The sequence below is a fragment of the Mobula hypostoma genome, chromosome 22 (assembly GCF_963921235.1).
Source record: "Mobula hypostoma chromosome 22, sMobHyp1.1, whole genome shotgun sequence".
Classification (NCBI taxonomy): Eukaryota; Metazoa; Chordata; class Chondrichthyes; order Myliobatiformes; family Myliobatidae; genus Mobula; species Mobula hypostoma.
Window position 1 is genome coordinate 20,805,251 of NC_086118.1, and position 22,259 is coordinate 20,827,509.

Sequence of the window (22,259 nt, forward strand, 5' to 3'; positions counted from 1 at the left end):
CACCTTATACTTTTTTAAGAGGCAAAGGGGATTAGTTTAGTAAATGCAAACAAGAGGAATTCTGCAGTTGCTGGAAATTCAAGCAACACACATCAAAGTTGCTGGTGAGCGCAGCAGGCCAGGCAGCAACTCTAGGAAGAGGTACAGTCGACGTTTCAGGCCTCCCCCTTCTGTCTTCTCCTATCATTTTGGATCTCCCCCTCCCCCTCCCACTTTCAAATCTCTTACTACCTCTTCCTTCAGTTAGTCCTGACGAAGGGTCTCATCGACTGTACCTCTTCCTAGAGATGCTGCCTGGCCTGCTGCGTTCACCAGCAACTTTGATGTGTGTTACTTAGTTTAGTAAAAGTCATTGGCTCGATCTAGAGCAGTACTTCTCTGTGTTCTATGTATGTGCTCTGCACCTCCATCATAACGCTATTGCAGTTCTGTGTGGCACCATCTTACTATGCTTATACTAATGATTTTATTTTTGAAAATCTGTAGGTGTATAAATCCTAACTGTTGTTTGCTAGACTTGTGTGGCTGTTGAAGCTGTGCAATTGATCTTGTGATGTAAATAGAAGCAGATAAGATATAGAATTGTATAGCATGAAATAGGCACCTCGGGCCACCATCTCCATGTAGACCATCAAGAACTTACTCTACTTGGTCTGTGGCTTTCTGTAAGAGTTCTGGTCTCCATCACCAGCTCAAGAGGTACTTGCTCAATCACAACTACCTTTTTTTAATAAAAAAGTTGATTAATATTTTTAATGTTATTTTCATCTTGAACAATTTAACAAAAATTATATCTTAAGTAAAAATTCAACTGAAACTACTGTTTCATCTCATTATCTGAGTTACCTATTAGCTTGCACTTCCACTGCTTTAAAATTATGTATTTAATCACATTACATGTGGATTAATTAGTGAAATGTTTGGCTACAATATTCTTAAATATAGTTTATATAAGTGTATAAAATGTTCATTTGATGAATGTTACAAATCTGTGAGAAGATGTAACATTTGTATTTTTTAAGTAACATATAGTTTCTCAATGTTAATCAAGGAATGAGACAGTTATTTGTACAGGATAAAATGTCTTTAATCCAATAACAAGAAGCATATCAATCTTTTAAAATAATGAATGGCTGAGCATCAGTATTTCCATCACCAGAAGTTTCCTAGAGTAATGTCCTCATTATCTTTTTCCTATATAACCCTCAAGAACTGATTTCCCAGTATTTCAGATAAGAATGCAAAAACATGTACATTGTTATAATGACTTTCATAGACTTGTGAACAAGTTGTAAGTACTAAGATAACTATACATAGGTAGTTTAACTAACATTTGGTCTGTGACAGGTAAGTGCATTCAGTGGACAGTTATTCACAATTGGTCAATTTAGACATTAAAGATATGATCATTTCCATTATCAGCTATGTAGAGTGACCACCATTTTTGAAGTTTATTTTGCGATAACAATTGTAGGTTACATTGATTTAGTGGTGCACTTTTGCTGGTGAAGCTCCAACAAGCCTTAGACATAAAGGGGTTAACTGTCCTTTTACCAAAACTGAGAAAAAAAATTAAAAGAGACAATAACCTATTTGTAATATATTTATAAGTTTCTTTATCAATCATTTTACTTTAGTGTGATGGTGTTAATTATTGGCATGTTTGAAGTGATTATGCTGTTTTTTTGTCATTTATGCTTTAGTAGGCTCTGAATGTCAAAAGTATGTGTAAACTGTAGCAGTTCTGTCATCCGATACAGCTGTGTGATGATCTTCATCTGTAAACACAATAAAAGTGGTTGAATGATTTTCTTTATTGCACTATTGAGGGGCTCTGGTACTTCTTGAGCTTGTTATGTGGTCTGGGGCATTTCAAGCCAGCGTGATAGGCAAGCCAAATAATGATATCTGGGCTAAGTCAAATAATGTCTAGTCACTATGCAGATGGCTTGTGGACAGTAGTCAGGACCTTGTTTTCCTTTTAATATACCGTAGGCTAGTGATTAGTAATCCAGATCGCCATATACTAAATTAACAAGGTTACACGATTTAAAAAAATATATCTTCTCAGTAAGTTTTTAAATATATGCTAGAGGAAATGGTTCTTTATATTTTGTCATAAATTATTTTCTTTTCTGGAGTTCATATATTGGAAATACTTAGTCTTTGTCTGCATGTGATACTGATATGCAGTGAATTGCAAATACTAATTTAATGTTTAGTATGGGCCCCCTGATTTCACTGCTGTCTATTAGTGTCTGCTAGTGTAGTTCAAATCAATAATGTTTTGTCAGAAGATGTTGCAGATAAGTTATATTCTAAAGGCTACTTGGGATATTTTACAAAAAAATGAAACATGCTACTCATTTCTTGTGAGGTAGTTGAACAACAGAGAAGTAATCAAATAATTTATTTTTTGGGATTTACATTGTTTGGCAACTTTGTATAATGAAGTTCTTTTCACTTGGATATATTCTTTATATATTTAAGAAGAATGTGCTCTAAATAAAAAAAAATCTCCTGAGGATGATTGTCTCATGTTTAATTTTAGTCCTTTCCATGCCATGTCTACCAGCCTTGTAGGCACAGTACTGTACCATCTAACACCATTCAGACTGAAAGTACGTGAGCTGTTAACTTCAATCATATGGTGTATTGTTTCACTCTTATCTTTTATTCAGTTTGATATAGTGTGTACAGTTGAAAGTTAAGACCTTAAACACACATGTTCCAGGTTTATTCCATATTTTTGTGACTAATTGTTGACAGCAACAATTGCCATCAACTTCACATAGTTCAATAATAAATCTTGTTTATTTCAGCTGAGGATGTACTGTTTTATGCAACTTTAGTTCTCTTTCTCAGACTGAAGATTCTGTCACAATCATTAATCTTTGTGTCTGAATGTGTGTTCATTCTTTCTTCATTTGATCTTTTCTGATATCTTGATTTCTGTTTTTCTACTTTTTCAACTGGAGGAGAATTGCATTTGTGCTTTTTTTCATAGCTTGGTTCCTTTTTATGAGCCAGCTCTCCATTTTGTGGAATTGACCATTCCTCATTATGTTTTCTTTCGTTACATCCGGCTAACTGACATAGAGCCACAGCAGCTGACTGCTTCTGTTCATCATTACAGCTTTCAGTGCATTTGACAACATTTTCTGTTTGCAAGTTTTCAGCTTTTCCTGCCCGACTTTTACGTTGATTTGTTTTGTAACAAACTATGTCAAAATTCAAGACATCTGATGAATGGTTAAGCTTGTTATCATTTAAGCTTTTTACTTGTACCTTTGAGTCATTAAAATTGACGACAAATGGAACAGAATCTTCAGCTGTTTTCCACTCATGATTGTTAACTTTAAGTGAAAGATTTAAAGGTTCATCCTGTACCTTGGAAGTTTCAAACTCTTCAACTGGAAGAAAGTGATTGTCATGTGATGCGTCTTCCTTTGAATCCTGTGGGAGATTTTTATTTGTAGATCCAGGCTGCTGATCTGGTTCTAATTTTGCTTTATTCTTTTTGGAAAGGTTTAGTGGTATCATGCGAGTTGAACTTAAGTCAGTCGGTACCAAAGTATTGCCATGGTAGTAATCGAAAATGGCAACATTAGAATACGTTGGATTATATATGGAGTCCTCATTGGGTGAAAGAGTTCTGGAAACAGGTGAAAATAGATTTTTTTAGATTCAGTTTAATAACTTAAACAAAGAACCATCATTCTTCAGTACCTCACCCAAGCACCCTGCAGCCTCCAGACTCTTTAGAACGTAGTACGGTACAGAATTAGGTCTTTCGGCCCACAATGTTGTGCTAAATTAATTACATTAGTTATTAAATGTTCACTAAACTAATCCTTTCTGCCTATATGATGTCTACGTTCAGGAGGGTGTAAGCTAATTTGGCAGGGCATTGTGAACTGGAGTGATAGGGCTGAGGATGGGGCAATTGGTATACAAACAGAGGCAGTGTGTAGTGAGACTGCTAGAAAGGACAGGCTGATGATAGGGCAAAATTGCAATCGGGATGAGTAGCAATGCAAAAGGGGGACAAAATCAAAAAAGGATGATGAAATCAGGATTGAAGGTATTGTATTTGAATGCATGCAGAATACAGAATAAAGTAGATGAACTTGTTGCACATTTAGAGATTGGCAGGTATGACATTGTGGGCATCATTGAGTCGTGGCTAAGGGATGATTATAGGTGGGAGCTTACCATCCCAGGGTGCACGTTGTATTGAAAGGACAGGCAGATTAGCAGAGGGGGTGGGATGACTCTTGGTTAAAAAATGAAATGAAATCCTTAGAAAGAGGTGACATAGGATCAGAAGGTGTAGAATCTTTGTGGGTAGAGCTAAGAAACTGCAGGAGTTAAAAAAAAACCCTGATGAGAATTATATATAGACCTCTGAACAATTGCAAATATGGGGACTACTAAAAAGCTTGCCAGTAGGGCAAAGTTGCAATAGTCATAGGGGATTTCAATATGGAAAAATCAGGTTGATGCTGGATCCCAAGAGGGATAATTTATAGAATACCTACAAGGTGTTTTTTTTTAGAGCAGTTTGTGATTGAGCCCACTAGGGGATCAGCTATTCTGAATTGGTGTTCTGCAATGAACTGGAATTGATTAGAGAGCTTGAGGTAAACGAATCCTTTGGAGACAGTCCTGCAATTTGAAAGGGAGAAGCTAAAGTCAGATGTAGCAGCATTACAGTACAGTAAAGGGATTTATAGAGGCTTGAGAGAAGAGCTGGCCAAAGCTGATTGGAGGGGACACTTGAAGGGATGGTGGTAGAGCACCAGTGGCTGGAATTTCTGGGAGCAATTTGGAAGGTGCAGGGTAGCTACATCCCAAAGAAGAAGTATTCTAAAGGCAGGATGACACAACAGTGGCTGACAAGGGAAGGCAAAGCCAACATAAAAGTCAGAGCAGGAGCATTTAATAGAGCAAAAATTAGTGGCAAGTTAGAGGATTGGGAAACACAAAAAAAAAACACAGAAGACTAGTAAAAATGTCAAAAAGAGGAAAAAGTTGGAGTAAGCTAGCCAATGATATTAAATAGTGTCCAAAAGTTTCTTCAGATATATAAAGAGTAAAAGAGAGGCAAGAGCAGATACCAGACTCCTGGAAAATGATGCTGGATGGGTTGTAATGGGAGAGAAGGAAATGGTGGATGAACTGAATCAGAAGTTTGTATCAGTCTTCACTGTGAAAGACACCAGCAGTATGCTGGAAGTTTAAGAGTGTCAGGAGGCAGAATTGAGTGAAGTTGCCATTACGAGGGAGAAGGCATTTGGGAAACTGAAAGATCTGAAGGTGGATAAATCACATGGACCAGATGGTTGACAGCCGAGGGTTTGAAAGAGATAGCTGAAGAGATTGTGGAGGCATGAGTAATGATCTTTCAAGAATCAGTAAGTTCTGACATAGTTATGGAGGACTGAAAAATTACAAATGTCACTCCAAGAAGGGAGAGAGGCAGAAGAAATTAAATTATAGGCCTGTTAGTCTGACCTCAGTCATTGGGAAGATATTGGAGTCTTATGTTAAGGTTGTGATTTCGGGATACTTGGAGTCACATGATAAAATAGGCTGCAGTCAGCATGGTTTCCTCAAGGGAAAATCTTGTGTGATGAATCTGTCGGAGTTCTTTGAAGAAGTAACAAGTAGTATAGACAAAGGAGAATTGGGTGATTTTTTTTTACCTGGTATTTCAGAAAGCTTTTGATAAGGTGCCACACATGAGACTGGTTAGTGAGATAAGAGCCCATGTTATTACAGGAAAGATACTGGCATGGGTAGAGCATTGACTGATTGGCAGGAGGCAGAGAGTGGGAATAAAGGGAGCCTTTTCTGATTGGCTGCTGGTGACTAGTAGTGGTCCACAGGGGCTTGTGTTGGAACAGGTTCTTTGTATATTATATGTCACTGATTTGCGTGATGGAATTGATGGCTTTATGGCCAAGTTTGAGGACGATACAAAAATGGGGGGAGGGGCAGGTATTGTTGAGGAAGGAAGGAGGATGGAGAGGAACTTGGATACATTAGGAGAATGGGCAAAGAAGTGGCAGGTGGAATACAATGTTGGGAAGTGTGTGGTCATGCACTTTGGTCTAAGAAATAAAGCGTATACTGTTTTCTAAATAGAGATAAAATTCAAACAGTTGAGGTGCAAAGAGACTTGGGATTCTTCATGAAAGATTCCCTAAAGATTAATTCGCAGATTGAGTCAGTGGTGAGGAAGGCAAATGCAATGTGAGCATTCCTTTTGAGTGGACTAGAATATAAAGACAAGGATGTTATATTGAGACTTTATAAGGCATTGGTAAGGCCTCACATGGAGTATTGTAAGCAGTTTTGGACCACTTATCTAAGAAAGGATGTGCTGACATTGGAGAAGGAAAGGAGATTCAGGAGAGTGATTCTGGGAATGAAAAGGTTACTATATGAGGACCGATTGATAGCACTCTGCCGGTACTCACTGGAGTTCAGAATAATGAAGAGGGATCTCATTGAAACCTATCGAATATTGAAAAGCCTCTATTGAGTGAATGTTGAGAGGATGTTTCCTATGGTAGAGAAGTCTAGGACCAGAGGGCACAGCCTTGGAGTAAAGGGACATTCATTTAGAATGGAGATGAGGAATTTCTTTAGCCAGAGAGTAGTGAATCTGTGGAATTTGTTGCCACAGGCACTTGTGGGGGCCAAGACATTGGGTATATTTAAGGCAGAGCCTGATAGGTTCTTGATTAGTCAGGACATGAAGAGATATGGGGAGAAGGCAGGAGATTGGGGCTGAGAGGGAAATTGGATCAGCCGTGATGAAATGCCGTTGCAGATTCGGTGGGCCAAATGGCCTAATTCTGCTTCTATATCTTATGGTCTATATTCTTCTACTTCATGTACATTCATAAGCCTGTCTAAAAGCCTCTTGTTTGTCTCCATCATCACCCCAGGCATTGCATTTTAGGGACTCACTACTCTCTGTATAAAGAAAAACTTGTCCCACACATCTCCTTTGAACTTAACCCCCTCACCTTAAATGCATGTCCTTTGGTATTAGACATTTCAACCCTGGGAAAAAGATACCAGCTATTTACTCATATCTATGCCTCTCATAATCTTATAATGCCCAGCAGATCTCCTATCCACATTTCTGTCCAGAGAAAACACCCAAGTTGTCCAACCTCTCCTTATATTTCTCTATTCCAGACAGCATCCTGATAACCTTTTCTGCATCCTCTCCAAAGCCTCAACATCCTTCCTATGAAGGAACGATTGGAACTGAATGCTGTGTTCCATATGTGGCTTGTAAAGCTGCAACATAACTTTCTAACTCTTGAAGACAATCCCTTGACCAATAAAGGTAAGCATGCTATCTCCTTTCTTCAACACCCTGTCATCCCGTGTTGCCAAAAACTGTGTAGACTTTGTTGAAATACAGAAAATGCTGAAGTACTCGATTTGAAACATTGATTCAGTTTCTTTTCATACAAATTGAGGCTGACCAGGGTATTTCTACCATTTTTAGTTTTTGTTTCTTTAATTTTCAGCTTCTGCAGCTTTGTAATTTTCATCTGTTTTAAATACCACAAAACATTTATCCTCTTCTTAATACCTTTCAATAAATTTACGGGCCAGGTTTCTTCATTTTATTGGAAAAAGATATACAAATTGAAAGTAATTTTGAGAACGTGAAAATAAACTGAGAAGTAATGTGTTTTCAGATTAAATTTAATTGATTTTATGTTTTAAATACTGTATGTACAAATAATTTGGACTTAGATGTTTTCACCTCAAACTGGGTAATTTATTCACAAGGCATTGATTCTGGGTTAAGCATTTAGGATGTTCACAGTGCATTCTCTCCTGGAAGCAACTCCACTGTAGAAGCTTTGCTATTGATGAAAGAAGTAATGAAACCAGGAACAGCATTCTGCACTGATGTATCAACACAAAGAATTTAGAGTGTAATTTGAAATCACACTCATCAAATTTGGTCAACGGGTGTTAGAATTGACTCAAGATTTCCATATAAATAAAAGACATCTTTGAAACATAAGGTACAATGATTATACAAAGGAAGTGGAATTTCTAAAAAAGTTTGTGGGGTTAAAAGTTTGATGTTAGGTTTTAGTTGAGGACGTTAAAAACTTTTAAAATAATTATTCACATATTTTTGGAAGTAGCAGAACAATTTGATCAGAAGAATTGGATTTTTTTTCCCAGGTTATTGGTTTCCTTCTTTTTAATTGCACAGTTAGAGCAACAGGGATGCCAGGGAGGATAGTTGAATGCTCCTCTTGTGGGGTGTGGCAAGGCAGGAAGACTTCCAGTGTCCTTGATGATTTTACCTGAAAGAAGTGCATCCAGCTGCAGCTTCTAATACTGTTTGAAGGAGCTGGAGCTGGAGCTGGAACTGGATGAACTCTGCACTAGTCGGGAGGCTGACTGGGTGAAGGCAGAACATGTAGGGAGATCGTTACACCTAAGGTGAAGGACATGGGAAACTTGGTGACAGGAGGATGACGGGTTAAACAGCTAGTTGTATAGTACCCCTGTAGCCATCCCTCTCAACAACAGGTATACCACTTTGGATGCTTTTTGGAGGGGGGGTGACTTAGCAGAGGGAAGTCACAGTGGTCAGGTGTCTGGCACTGTCCAGCCCTGTTGCTCAGAAGGAAAGCAAGGAGGAGCGGTGAACTGCCGAAATAGGGGATTCATTAGTTAGGGGACCAGAAAGGAGTTTCTATGGGCAAGAATGAGATTCCTATATGGTATGTTGCCTCTCAGGTGCCAGGGTCCAGGATAGGCGGCTTTAACTTTACACATTTTGACTGGCGCTTCCATACTGTAAAAGGACTAGATGAGATAAAGTTTGTCAAATATGTTCAGGAAAGTATCCTTAATTAGTATATAGAAGTCCCAACAAAAGAGTATGCCATATTTGAACTCCTATTAGGGAATGACACAGGGCAGGTGACAGATGTTTGTGTATCACTTCATCTAGTGATCGTAATGTCATTAGTTTCGAGGTAGTTATGGAAAAGAATAGGTCTCATCCTTGGATTGTGATTCCAAATTGGAGAAAGGCCAATTTTGATGATATCAGAAATGATCTGGCGTATGGATTGGGACTAGTTGTTTTCTGGCAGAGGAGTACTTGGTAAGTGGGAGGCCTTCAAAAGTGAAATTTTGGGAGCACAAAGTTTGTACGTGTCTGTCAGAATAACAGGTTGACAAGGATAACACGTTTAGGAAACCTTGGTTTTCGAGAGATTAAGGCCCTGGTTAAGAAGAAAAGGGGAGTTTCGTAGCAGGTACAGGCAGGTAGGAACAAGTGAGGTCCTTGAGGAGTACAAGAAATGCACTAAAGAAAGAAATCAGGAGGGCTAAAAGAAGGGATGAGGTTGTTCTAGCAAACAAGTTGAAGTAGAATCCTAAGGTTTCTACAGATATTTTGAGAGCAAAAGGACTGTAAGGCACACACTTGGCCTTCTGGAAGATCAGAATGGTATCTATACCAAAAGAGATGGTGGAGATCTTAAATGGATTTTTTGCATCTGTATTTACTCGGGACATGGACACAGAGTTTATAGAAGTGAGGCAAAACATTAGTGAGGTCATGGTCCCTATACAGATTACAGAGGAGGAGGTATTTGCTGTGTTGACACAAATCCCCAGGACATGACAAGGTGTTCATTTTCAGATAAGTGCAGAAATTGCAGCAGCCCTAGTAGAGATATTTAAATCATCCTTAGTGACAGGTGAGGTACTGGAGGATTGGAGGATAGCTAATGTTGTTTTGTTGTTTAAGGAAGGCTCTAAGAATAAAGCAGGAAACTACAGAGACGAGAAAATTTGTAGACACTAGAAATCCAAGCAACACACACAAAATGCTTAATGAACTCAGCAGGCCAGGCAGCATCTATGGAAAAGAGTAAACAGTTGATGTTTCGGGCCAAGACCCTTCATCAGGACTCATGAAGGGTCTTGGCCTGAAACATCGACAGGAAATTATATGCTGGGTTGAGGGGAGATTTGATAAAGGTATATAGAATTATGACGGGTTATAGATAGTGTAAATGTAAACAGGCTTTTTCCACTGTGGTTGGGTAAGACTACAATTAGAAGTCATGGGTTATGGGTGAAAGGTGAAATGTTTAAGGGGAATATGAGGGGGAACTTCTTCACTCAGAGGGTGATGAGAGTGTGGAACGAGCTGCCTGCGTAAGTGGTGGATGCAATTTTGATTTCAACGTTTAAGAGAAGTTTGGGTAGGGACGTGGATGGGAAGGGTATGGATGGCTCTAGTCCGGGTCTAGGTTGATGGGACTTGGCAGTTTAAATGTTTCGACATAGACTAAATGGGCCAAAGGGCCTATTTCTGTGCTGTAGTTTTAGTCTATTTTATGATTTTATCATTTCTGTTGTAACACCTTGGTTACTTGGCTTCATCAATATAGACATAGATCTCAAGATTTAGCTTTGTAGAATCCATTGTTCAGACATACATACATAACCGGGTGTGTAAATATACATGTAACACACACAAAAACTGGAGGAACTCAGCAGGCCAGGCAGCATCTAGGAAAAGAGTACAGCCGATGTTCCAGCATCTGCAGATTTTCCATTTTTTGTATAAATATACATATCCATGTGTGTATGTATATTTGTGAATTGTGTCAGGTTAACTAAAGCTAAACTTGTATGCAGGAAGTTGGACTCTTAGCATCAGTTTTAAGCGGGCTAATTGTTGACCAATACCGAATGCTTGGCATGATTCTACAGAAGTTTGGCACTTTTCTAAATTTAGCTAGTTGCTAAAATCTCCAAGAAGTGGTGCAATACATATTGAAATAACTGGCTTCACTACATGTTTCTGTAGAAACTAGTTTCTCCTGACAAGGATCTGTTGTAGACATGTACTTCAGATTACTGCATAGCCAGGAGAGTGAACAGTGAGTGGAAGAGTATCGAAAAGAGGGCATATCAGTTTGGTTCTTCTGGAGTAATTCTTCCCTGCTAGCAGCAGAAACTAGAGTGTAGTTTACATAGGACATACAAATTTGACATTTAAAAACGCAAACACGAGGAAATCTGCAGATGCTGGAAATTCAAGCAACACACACAAAATGCGGTGGAACACAGCAGGCCAGACAGCATCCATAGGAAGAAGCACAGTCGACGTTTCAGGCTGAGACCCTGTTGTCTTTTGACATACAAATGTGTGCTGACAGTTATTTATCATCACCCTGTCTGATTCTTGCTCTATCTATTTTAGCTCTAATTTGAGTTCAAAAACAAATAAATTATAGTAAACCTTCAGGATTTCCTGGGTGGTGCAATTTGGATTTATAAGTCTTGACAAAGGATAAAATGAGAGTTGCTGGACTTCAGTGATGTGGATTAACACAGAAAATGCTGATGGAACTTGAGGTTGGGGGTGTTCAGGCAGCTTCTGTGGAGCGAAGCAGATTGTTTGGACTAAAAGATGGAGGGGAGATGGTATATAAAGGTGGAGGGAAGGGGTGGAGCAAGGGCTGGCAGACAATATGTGCATTCAAGTGAGGAGGGTTGATAGGTACAATCCTATCATCCTATAGGTAAGTACAATCTATACCCTGTATAGAGAAAGGGAGAGTGGGAATAGCATTAGAAGCTGGGAGGAGAGAGGTGGAAGTGTCAAAAGGCTCAAGATGATGGAGTCGGATATGAGAGGATGGTGGGGAGGGTACATGAGTGTAGTGGTTGAGGTGGTGGAATAAAATAGAGATGAGAATCTGTAGGACTGTCATGACTAGAGGACATGAATCTAAGATTCATGGAATTACACAGGGATGCTATACAGAAACAGGCTGCCCTCCAAGTCTGTGCAACTATTGAGCACCAAATTCGATCAGACATTCTCTTTACATTTCCATCAGCATTACCCACTACAAATTCTACCACTTGCCTATATGCTATGGGTAATGTACTGTGGCTAATTAACATATCAACATGCATGTTTTATTTTGGTATGTGGGATATCCAGAGAAAATTTGCATGGTCACAGAGAGAATGTGCAAATGCCACACTGACAACACTGTATTGAATCGAACCCAGGCCAGTGGAGCTTTGAAGTTGCGGCTTTACTAGCTGTGTCACTGTGCTACTCTTCTGTTGCCAAATTACTGAGAAAGAAGTGAGAATTCTTTTAATGAGCTGAATTATTGAGATTTGGAATGCACTGCTCGGAAACTTTCAGAATAGAATTGGATATTTGGGGTTTTGAAGAAATAATAGGAATGAAACAAAGAGGATAGATCTCTCAGAGATGGCAGAAAGTTGATGAATTACATGGCAGTCTGTGCTGTCTGCTTCAGCAAATTCTTCAGTCTCTAAAAATTGATACATCCTTAAAATGAGCAGCTATGTGAAGTATTTTGGTTAATAAATCAGATCTACATTTTGAATGTTTCTTATGCAAATATCAACACTATGAAATTTTTTGAAGAGATCTTTGATCCATTGAATGCTTAGCAATATTTAACGGTACTAGCCAACCTATAGACAAGGTACTGATGAGCATTTTTAAGAATCTAAAATGGCTATGAAGTAGTTTTGAAAACCATTGATGTTTGCTGTACCTGCTGACTGTTCCTTGACTTTCTGGTTGGTCATGGTGAACATGGGCTTCATTTGATTGTAGGTTCACTGTACATTGGGCTGATTTAAAGGTTGCAAAGCTTTCATCAAGTCTATTAGTTTTATTATTCGAGTTTGAAACAAACTTGGGCAATTTTCCACAACTTTCTGAAACTGTGCTTTTTTGAACATGCATCGTTGGGCTTGGTCGACCTGGAGAGCCCATTGCAGCAGTTCCTGCCTTAGGGCTCATTTTTGTACTTTTTTCCCCTGTGTGTAAATTGCTGTTCATTCCCAATATTTTGGTCTCATTATCTTTTCTTAATGATATTGGAATAGGATTCTGCAATTCACTATAAAGTCTTCTGTGGGAGTTCTGGAAGTATAATTCTGGTGGTGGTGAGGTTTCACAGAGTGAAGGTTTACCAACTGACAGGTGTTTATCTTGATTTCTGTTGGAGTTATGTGCTTGTTGAGACTTTAGACCAAACTGAGAGATGTCATATTCAGCTGGGTTGAGATGATGGACACCATAAGGAATGGGAAGATGTGAATGATGTTGAATTTTGTACTGTTCTAATATCGATGGAACAATGTGTCTTGGCAAAATCATGCCCCTGTTTTGTAGATGAGGTGATAAGAAATTCTGCGGTTCAGGAGAAAAATAGAATGAAACCCCTGGATGGTCATATTCAAAAGGTTTGTCAGTGAGTAAGTAGGGTGAAAAAACTACTCCTAAATCACGTTCACTGTAATAATGATGGGTATAATCTGGAATCAATGGTGATGAATTTGGAGGAATTGAACCAAAATATTTATTTCCAACATACTTCCTGGAAAGCTCTGGTGAAGTTGAAGTAGGACATGCTCTATGTTGGTCACCAGGGCTATAAAAAGCTGACTTCATTGGGATGGTGGATGTCTTGTTGTTTGAATTTTCTGAAGTAAAAGTTGTCTTCTCATTGTCTTTTTCTGCCCTATCAGTGAGTTTCATTCCCCTAACAGGCAAGAAAGCCGAAGACCTTTCACGTTTTTCAAAAGATCTTGCTTGTTCAGTTTCATTTTCTATAGGAATTTTCTGAAGTAGTTCCTTCTGTTTTGTTTTTGTAACTGTAGTTGAAGTTTGCTCATCCATTCTGGTGCTTTCTTCCATTTCTTTATCGATGGTCTGGTGGCTTGTAGTTTTATCAGCTTTCTTGTAGTCTGAACTTTGAAAGTGATTACTGTTTGACAACCTTGAGTCCAGGTTCACATTTGGTGCAGAGTCTTTCTGATTGGGTGTGTTGGTTGCATCAGCACTCAGATTTGTACATTTTTCTAATTCGTCCTGGTCTGTCAATAAAGAGATAGAATTTTGACACAAACTGTACTTCATGTGGTTAAATAGATGTGATTTCTCATTGCATGTAAAAGGGCACTGGAAACACTTGTACTTAAATGGCTTTCCTGGAGGTCGAGGAATGTAGTGAGGTTTCTTTGGTTTGCGCTCTTTCATGAGACTCATTTTTGATTTTCTTGGTACAGGTTATGAATCACAGCATTCCTTGGATCTTTGTTGAAGTGTTCTTTAAATGTTGATACTTAAAAATTTCGAAAACTCCACACTCTTGATTGTCCTGGTGACCAAAAATTGCCACTTGATAAATGTTGGAATAATTTGCATGAAACTGTGGAACAAAGAATATAAATTTGTTAGTCCTAAACAAAGAGTAAAAGCCAGCACATTCCTACAGACACACCTGGTTTCAGAAACTTGAATGCAAATCTGGCAAAGTGGCACTGGGCCATCTTTTGTCTTAGAATTTGTATTAAACAGTATTTTATAGATTGCATCTGTTTAATGACCTAAACTGAAGTTGAAAGATTCAAAGCAACACTTAAATGTTTGTTTTTTAAAGTCTAGAATCAACTTTCTCCCATATTTACTGTTGCCATTGTGATTTTTTTTAAAGTAATGTTCGTGTTCACAGGACATGCAAAAAGAAATAATGGTATGACTTCAACACTAGAATTTCCAGTCTGTTACCATCTGTTTAAGGAAATTTTTCCCTACTTACTAAATGGTTAAAAACTTTATTATTTGAATATATGCATTAATTTGCCACCAACAGTTGATCAATTATTTAGTATTAAGTTGGATACATTTTAATTAAATCATGATCTTTTCTTTAGCAAATTTTAACGCTGTCTTCAAATTTCTGCTTTAATTTATTTATAATGAATAAATGACTTGGAGAAACAGACACAAAATGTTGGAGAAACTCAGCAAGTTATGCAGTATATGACTATTAATATGGAAGGAGAGAGAGACTGATTTTTGCACAGTACTATAGGTGAAAACAGGTGAGGAGGAAGGTGGGTCAGTGGGGAGGCCATAGGTGAAAGAGGTAAACGGCTGAAGAAAAAGGAATCTGATTGGAGAGGGCAGTGGACCATAGTAGGAGGTGATGTGCACGTGAGGAGAAGAGAATGGATCGGAACCCGAACGTGTAATGGAAAAAGAGAGAAGCGGGAGGGGAGAGAATTACTATGTTAAAAAAATCGATGTTCATGCCATCAGGTTGAAGGCTACCTTATGGAATATGAGGTGCTGCTCCTCCAATCTGAAGGTGACCTCATCATGACCACAGAGGACTCCATGGACAAACATGTTAGAGTAGGAATGGGAAGTAGAATTAAAATGGGTCGACCCCAGGAAATCCTGCCTTTTATGGTGAACAGAGTGAAAGTGCTCGACAAAGTTGTCCCTAAATCTGTGTTGGGTTTCCCTGATACAGTTGAGGCCATACCAGGAGCACCAGGTATGTTAAATGACCCCGACAGACTTGTAGGTGAAGTGTTATGTCACCTGAAAGGACTCTTTGTGGCCCTGAATGATTGTGAGGGAGGAGATGCAGCACTTGTCCTGCTTGCAGGAGGGAGATGAGTGAGGAGGGACGAGTTGACAAGGGAGTCACATGGAGAGCGATCCCTGCAAAGAGTTGGGGCTGGGGGATGGAAAGATGTGGTTAGTGATAGGATTCTGTTGAAGATGACAGAAGTTATGCAGAATTATGTGTTCAATGTAGTGGCTCATATGGTGGTAGCTAAGGACTAGGGAAACGCTATCCCTGTTACAGTGGCGGGAAGTTGGGCTGACGGTAGATGTCTGGGAAATTGAGGATATGCAGGTGAGGGCAGCATTAGTGATAGAGGAAGGGAAAATCCCATTCTTTGAAGAAGTTGAACATTTCAAATTTTCTGAAACAGAAAGCCTCATCCTAGGAACAAATGATGCAGAAACAGAGGAACTGATGAAAGTCAATAGTTTTTTTTACAAATGAAAAAGTTTAGAAACTGGGAGGTACATTGGAGTTGCTTTTCAACCTGGTCGAATACTTGATCCTGCATCAAGGTTTGAAGGTATAATGTAGCTTGATTTTGTGAGCACTTGGGGACATCTTGAAGATGTGTAAGATGACATATAAATGCAAGATTTTCATAACAGCTGTCTGCACAGAGAATTATTACAGTCATGCCACTTTAACTTCCTGATATCAAAGGAAGAACTGCAAAAGCTAATATATATATTAAAGTCACACATGTCTTTGTGAACAGGCAAAAAGTAGAGCGTACAGTCATTTTGCAGCACCATGTAATTGAAGTCAAAGTTGAGTTTATTATGCACAAGTACACGTATGCACTGGTGCAATGAAAAACTGACTTGCTGCCGCATCATAGGCACATACTACCATTTAAGCAACATTCATAAGAAAAACATAAATCAAACATAAACTATACACAAGTTTTAAAAGAAAGAACACAATTAGAACAAAAAAATGTCCATTTTGGTGCAAATTAATCAAATTGGTTGTAGAGTTATTAAACTGTCATGATTAGGATTTTGCCAGTTTGTTCTTGAACTTGGTGGTGTGGGACTTCAGGTTTCTCTATCTCCTGCTTGATGATAGCTGTGAGAAGATATCATGACCCAGATGGTGGGGATCTTTGATGATGGATATTTCCTTCTTCCACTCCCAACTCTTTGCAGGGATTGCTCTCTATGTGACTCCCTTGTCCACTCATCCCTCCCCACTTCGCTCCATCCTGCAAGCCAGACAAGTGCTGCACCCGCTCCTACACCTCCTCCGTCACCACCATTCAGGGCTGCAAAGAGTCCTTTCAGGGGAGGTGACACTTTACCTGCAAGTGTTTCGAGGTCATCTACTGCATCTGGTGTTCCTGGTATGGCTTCATCTATATCCGGGAAATCCAATACTGATTTGGGGACAACTTTGTTGAGCACCTTTGCTTCGTTCACCATAAAAGGTAGGACTTCCTGGTGGCGACCCATCTTAATTCTGCTTCCCATCCCCACTCTAGCCTGTCTGTCCATGGCCTCCTCAATGGTCATGATAATGCCACCTTCAGGTTGGAGAAGCAACACCTCATATTCCATCAAGGTAGCCTTCAACCTGATGGCATGAACATCGATTTTTCGAACATGGTGATTCTCTCCCCTCTTGCTTCTCTCTTTTTCCATTACACATTTTGGTTCCTATCCCTTCTCTTCTCCTCTAACCTTGAACAACGGAGGGCATCAGCTTAGGAAAAATTTGGTTCTGAATCGTTCTCAGGATTGGAACTCTGTTCTAACCTGGAGCCTGGGCCATGCTTGGACTTTTCCACTATGTTGAAGTCCATTTATTCTATATTACCAGTGAATGTGCATTTTTCAGAGAAATATAAATTGCTCTATTCAGGTTACTTTCTCTCAGGGAAAAGTAAATAATATTCACCTGTCTCATTAGTAAGAACAAGATAAGGATGATCCATGCTGAAACCTGGAAGAGCTCAAATGACTAAAATCGGATAAGAAGGGTGAGAGGTGTTTGGGAAATCAGTAGATTATTTCAGAGAGCTTGTTCTTTTCACTTTTCTGTTGCCAGCAAAGCCTGTTGTAGCTTGCCCTTATTGCTTGTCCTGGTCCAAGTTCATGAGAAAGTCTGATGGTTTCGTTCTCATGGTCTGAAAGCTTTCTGCAGTAAATTACCCCAAAGACTAGATGCTTTCTCATGAAAAAGAGTTAACTAAAACATTCCACACTACTAATCACTCTGATCTGAAAAATGAGATTCTGATTTAATGTTTCAGCTAACCTTTCAGTAAATAAATGTAAAGCATAGTTTAATTATTGATTGTGGTTCCTTTTTATTAAGGTAGACGTTCATTTAGTTATTATTCTATATTGTTCAACTTATTTGAAAAATGTAGAAGATAAAATGCATATGTAAAAACAATTGGCATTGTAGGTATATTGTGTTCCAAGTCCCTTTGAAACCAGGAGTTAGAAAAGTCTGATTTATTTTACTGTAATGAATTCTGCCACATATGATTAGTCTAAACAATTGTTATAATCCAGAGATATTCCGAGATTTTATAAACCTGAATTTTGTCTGCTTTTAAGCAATTCTAACTTATTTCTTCTTGTTTTCTATTACTGAAAATAGGATAGATCATGGTATATGGAGATTACTTTAAAAAATGCTGCATATATTTCGTAAGATTAAGCATATATTAAAATTTACACTTGTATTCCTTTTAAAACAAAAATACATATTGTGCTGTATCATTTGTTGTCAAATTACCATTGAGTATTAATTTGCAGATTTTGGTGGTACAGTACTACAGAGCCCACACAGTGGCATAACCTGGCTTCTTGCCCTCAGTAATATTTAATAAAATTTCAATTGCATGCTCAGGTATATTTCAGGGAATGTTTTACTGAGACTGTTTCACAAGAAATGATTGACCAGGTTTTCAGTGTATTTGTAAACTCTTGAAAACTCTTGGAATAGTTCTGCATTTCTGATTTAGGTTTTGGTGGTACCTACTTTCAGCTTGCTAAAATAGGATAAATCTGGCTATATCTTGAAAGTTTCCAGATCTATCCATTTTGAATACAAAATTTGTTTATAAAACAATTCCTGACTAGTTTTCTGCAGGTAGTTGGTGTTGTGGTATTGCCCAGTGCTCAGAATTGCTTATGTAGTATTCATGGGTTATTTGACTCCATGCATTTCAAAGTATCTGTAAAAGCTATATTAAGTAACCATTTTAAGAGCATGATCCCTCCCAGGATTATTCTCAGGAATATCAGAAGAAGAATTCTTAGTTAGGTTTCATCAAAATCTGGAAGCACAGTGGCACAGCTAGAAGAGCTGTTGCCTCAGAATTACAGTGATTTCTGAGCTCTAGTGCTGTTTGTGTGAAGTTCGCACATTCTCGGTGACTGCATGAGGTTGCCGTGGATGCTCTGCTTTCTTTCCGTATTCCAGAGATATGGCTTGGTAGCTTAGTTGGCCACTTAAGTACACCCACTGTGGATGAGTGGTTGGACCTGAATTAAGTTGATGGAAATGTGGAAAGAATAGGTTACTGGAAATATTTGTGGGGAATAAGGTTGCTCTGTGAGCTGGCAACGACGTGATGGACCAAAATGTCCTCAATATCATGAGGAAATAATTGTAAGTTTAGACCCAATTGTCTATATAAAGTCTTAAAAAAAAGTTCCCAAGCTCAGTTCTTACCCAGTGATCATTCTCAGCTGCAAAGGTCGTAAAGTTCAAAATAAATTTACTATCAAAGTACATTGATGTCACCATATACTACCATGAAATTCATTTTCTTATAGGCATTCATAGTAAATAAAATGAAATATAATAGAATCAGTGAAAATGCACACAAGCAAACTATGCAAAAGACAACAGTGTGCAAATACTAAAAAGAAGAAAATAATCGTAAATAATAATAAATAAGCAATAAATATTGAGAACATGAGCTGAGAGCAATGTTCCCTCTAATTTGTAATGACCAGCGTACACAAAAATCTTGTGCTGTGCAATTTTTTGCCCAGTGACAACAATATGTACTCACTGAATGATTTATTCAATAAAAACAGTATAAATAAACCAGTTCTAAAATCTGCAGACAAAACATTGCAAACCTCCACATTGTCAACACTGTTCACATCAGAAACTGGGAAAGGAAATGTGATTGTGTATGATCATGAAATATACTTAAGATGCCGACGAGTTAGAGGGTGACAACATTTTGTGTGCAGTTTAAATTCCTAGCAAAAGATGTGTATGCACACACCTTAGAGGGAATATTGGTTGAGAGTCCTTAAAAGTAAGTCCAGAGATTGTCCATAGTTCGTGGAATCAATTCAGTGTTGGGGCGAGTATAGTTATCCCCTCTGGTTCAAGAGCTTGATGTTGAGGGGTAATAGCTGATTGTTCTGTTGCTGATCTGAACATTCCTTCGTGTTCTTGCATTTGTCATCCACTTACATTTTCTTGTCCCTTGATGCACAATTTGCATTTTCTGAGAATTTGATCCTCAGACTGTTTCTCAGACACCACAGTCAAATAACTTGCTGTTATTCATATTCTGGTCATGCCTGATGATTGATACTTGTGTATGATATAATAAGGTGTCCATGAAAAAATGTGCAATGGTACCAAAATGGCTTATTACATTTAAAAAGTATCATCTATATATGTTGCCATATTTCCAATGTAACTACATTTTTGGGTAATTGAATTTTAGATTATAAAATCTTTTTTTTAAAAACAGCATTTGTAGGTGTTCCTGAATAAAATGGGCAAGTATTATTTTCACTTCCACTACTCTATCTGTGACATTTTTATATGTATTTGTTTAAAAAAAATTCCATCACTATCCCTCTTCCTACCTCCTTCTGACTGCTTTGGCTCTTCAGTGCTCCTTGTATGTACATCTGAGACATGTTCAAGAGGAGGTAGCATTAATTGCCATTTTCCCTCCCTCCCTGCAGGGAATCATTTAACAACTGATTCTGCCACCCTCTAATGGCATGCCCAACTTGTTCTATTCTGATTTTGTTAGTGAATTTGTACTATGCACAGAAATGAGCTCCTGGCTATTTTGGCAATTTAAGGGTTGTGTATGAAGTACTTTTGAACCACCCAAATTAAAAATGACTCGACTTTTCTTCTAGAATGTGTCTAATGGAGGCAAAGATCTGATCTTATTCATGGATACAAAAACACTTTATTCTGAAATGTACACTTAAACTCTATATTTTTGATTCTACTTTAGAATTCCTCTTTCAAAACCATTATTTATGTTGATGGTTCTCATTCTCACGATTTACTACTTTTGCTGTCAGGATCTATTAAATTTAAGATCTAAAATGCAGAGGATATTGCATTTAGTTTTAATGACTCAAAAGTAGTTTAACTTGTAAAATTATTATGTGAGAATGAAGACTAGATCAGTTTTAAGTTGAGATATCTATTCATTAATAAACTGAAGGCAGTCTTTGTTTTCCCTGAAGTTCCATTTTCTTGCCTCTCAGTGCCCTATAGTAGTACTCATCTGAAACTGTAAAAAAAAGTGCTTATAATGCTACTTTGTATCAAGTCCCTTCTTTTCCAAACAAACTCCAACATAATGACACTGAGGATTCATAACATCCTCAATTTTGAAGTTTCCTTGATAAACCAATGTTTCACCACTGACTTCACTCTATTTCTAAATGCCAATAGAAATCAAAACTAGGGAAAATCACACTGGATAATCCACATTTAAGTTGCGTTGTACTGTATGATTATCTATTTTCTGTAAAATACATATTCTGTATTTCACAACTTATCTGTGTGTTCATCTCCTGTTGGCTCATTTCTATGCCTGGAGGACAGAATGACGATGAATGTGGAAATTTAGATGCTGGTTCCTGGAGTGGGTGTGTATGTGCTGACACAGACTTTAAGCTTATTTTAGCACATTGTTTAAGGCAGTAGCACAGGTGCATGAGAAACATCTCTTCCTTTTAGTTAGCGAATAACATTTTGTGCCTGTAGTCTCTTTTAAATTAATTATATCTATCAAAGTTGAAATTGTTGCTGAATTTATTTAAATTTTATTACTTTGAGCTGATTTCACGCTGAAATTATAAAATAAGGTCTTAAAGAAGCAAACTATATTCACTTTCGAGGAGTGTATTTATGAGTTAGTAGTACCTTGCAATCAACAGTTTACTTCAGGGCTTTTGATTTGACTTTTCTAATGCAGTGATGTGTGATTAAATAAATCAGATAGACCATGAAATTGTTTACAGGTGTGCCAATTTTGGAGAATTCACTGGTGATTATTTTTAAGAACTTTTTTTGGCATGTTCCTAGATATTTCCCCAAATATTTTCATATATGTACAGTATCAAATGTACCTTAAATAGCAAACGCCTTTGCTGACTTTTAGATGGAAGTTTTTGTCATTGTTTTTGTACCTAATATCTAACACAACCACAAAACAATATTATTTCACACGTCATAACTTATTAAGTTCAAAATACCTGAAATCATGTTGCAACTGGTTTTATTGTTAGTGACAGAAGTTTTTTTAAATACACTTACCTTATACATGCAACTTTCTGTTGATTTGCTTTTGTTGCAGTAAGTAAACTGCGCATAAGTAAAGTGTGTGCTCGCCTTGATTGCTGGTTGAAAATGAAGCCAGCAATTCTAATAGGAGGGACTATAAGTGAAGGAGTTGGGCCCTGAGGGTATGGAGATGCACAATGTTATTCCTGCCCCAAGCAATGATTC

The 22,259-nt window shown here is 38.0% G+C and overlaps 2 protein-coding genes across 3 annotated transcripts in view; one reads left to right on the forward strand and one right to left on the reverse strand.

Moving 5' to 3' along the window:
• Positions 1-22,259, forward strand: part of tbcd (tubulin folding cofactor D) — a 268,107-nt gene that overhangs the window by 89,384 nt on the left and 156,464 nt on the right. The window lies entirely within an intron of this gene.
• On the reverse strand, positions 320-22,143 carry znf750 (zinc finger protein 750). 2 transcript variants are annotated; one of them, XM_063030764.1, is made up of 3 exons: positions 22,068-22,143; positions 12,633-14,297; positions 320-3,655 (listed from the first exon to the last, which is right to left on the reverse strand). In XM_063030764.1, the coding sequence occupies exons 2-3, from the start codon at positions 14,132-14,134 to the stop codon at positions 2,839-2,841; spliced, it is 2,319 nt and encodes a 772-aa protein (XP_062886834.1). In that variant the 5' UTR covers positions 14,135-14,297; positions 22,068-22,143; the 3' UTR covers positions 320-2,838. The 2 variants fall into 2 exon arrangements, with proteins under 2 accessions (XP_062886834.1, XP_062886835.1); XM_063030765.1 differs by lacking the exon at positions 22,068-22,143 and having other exon boundaries at positions 12,633-14,344.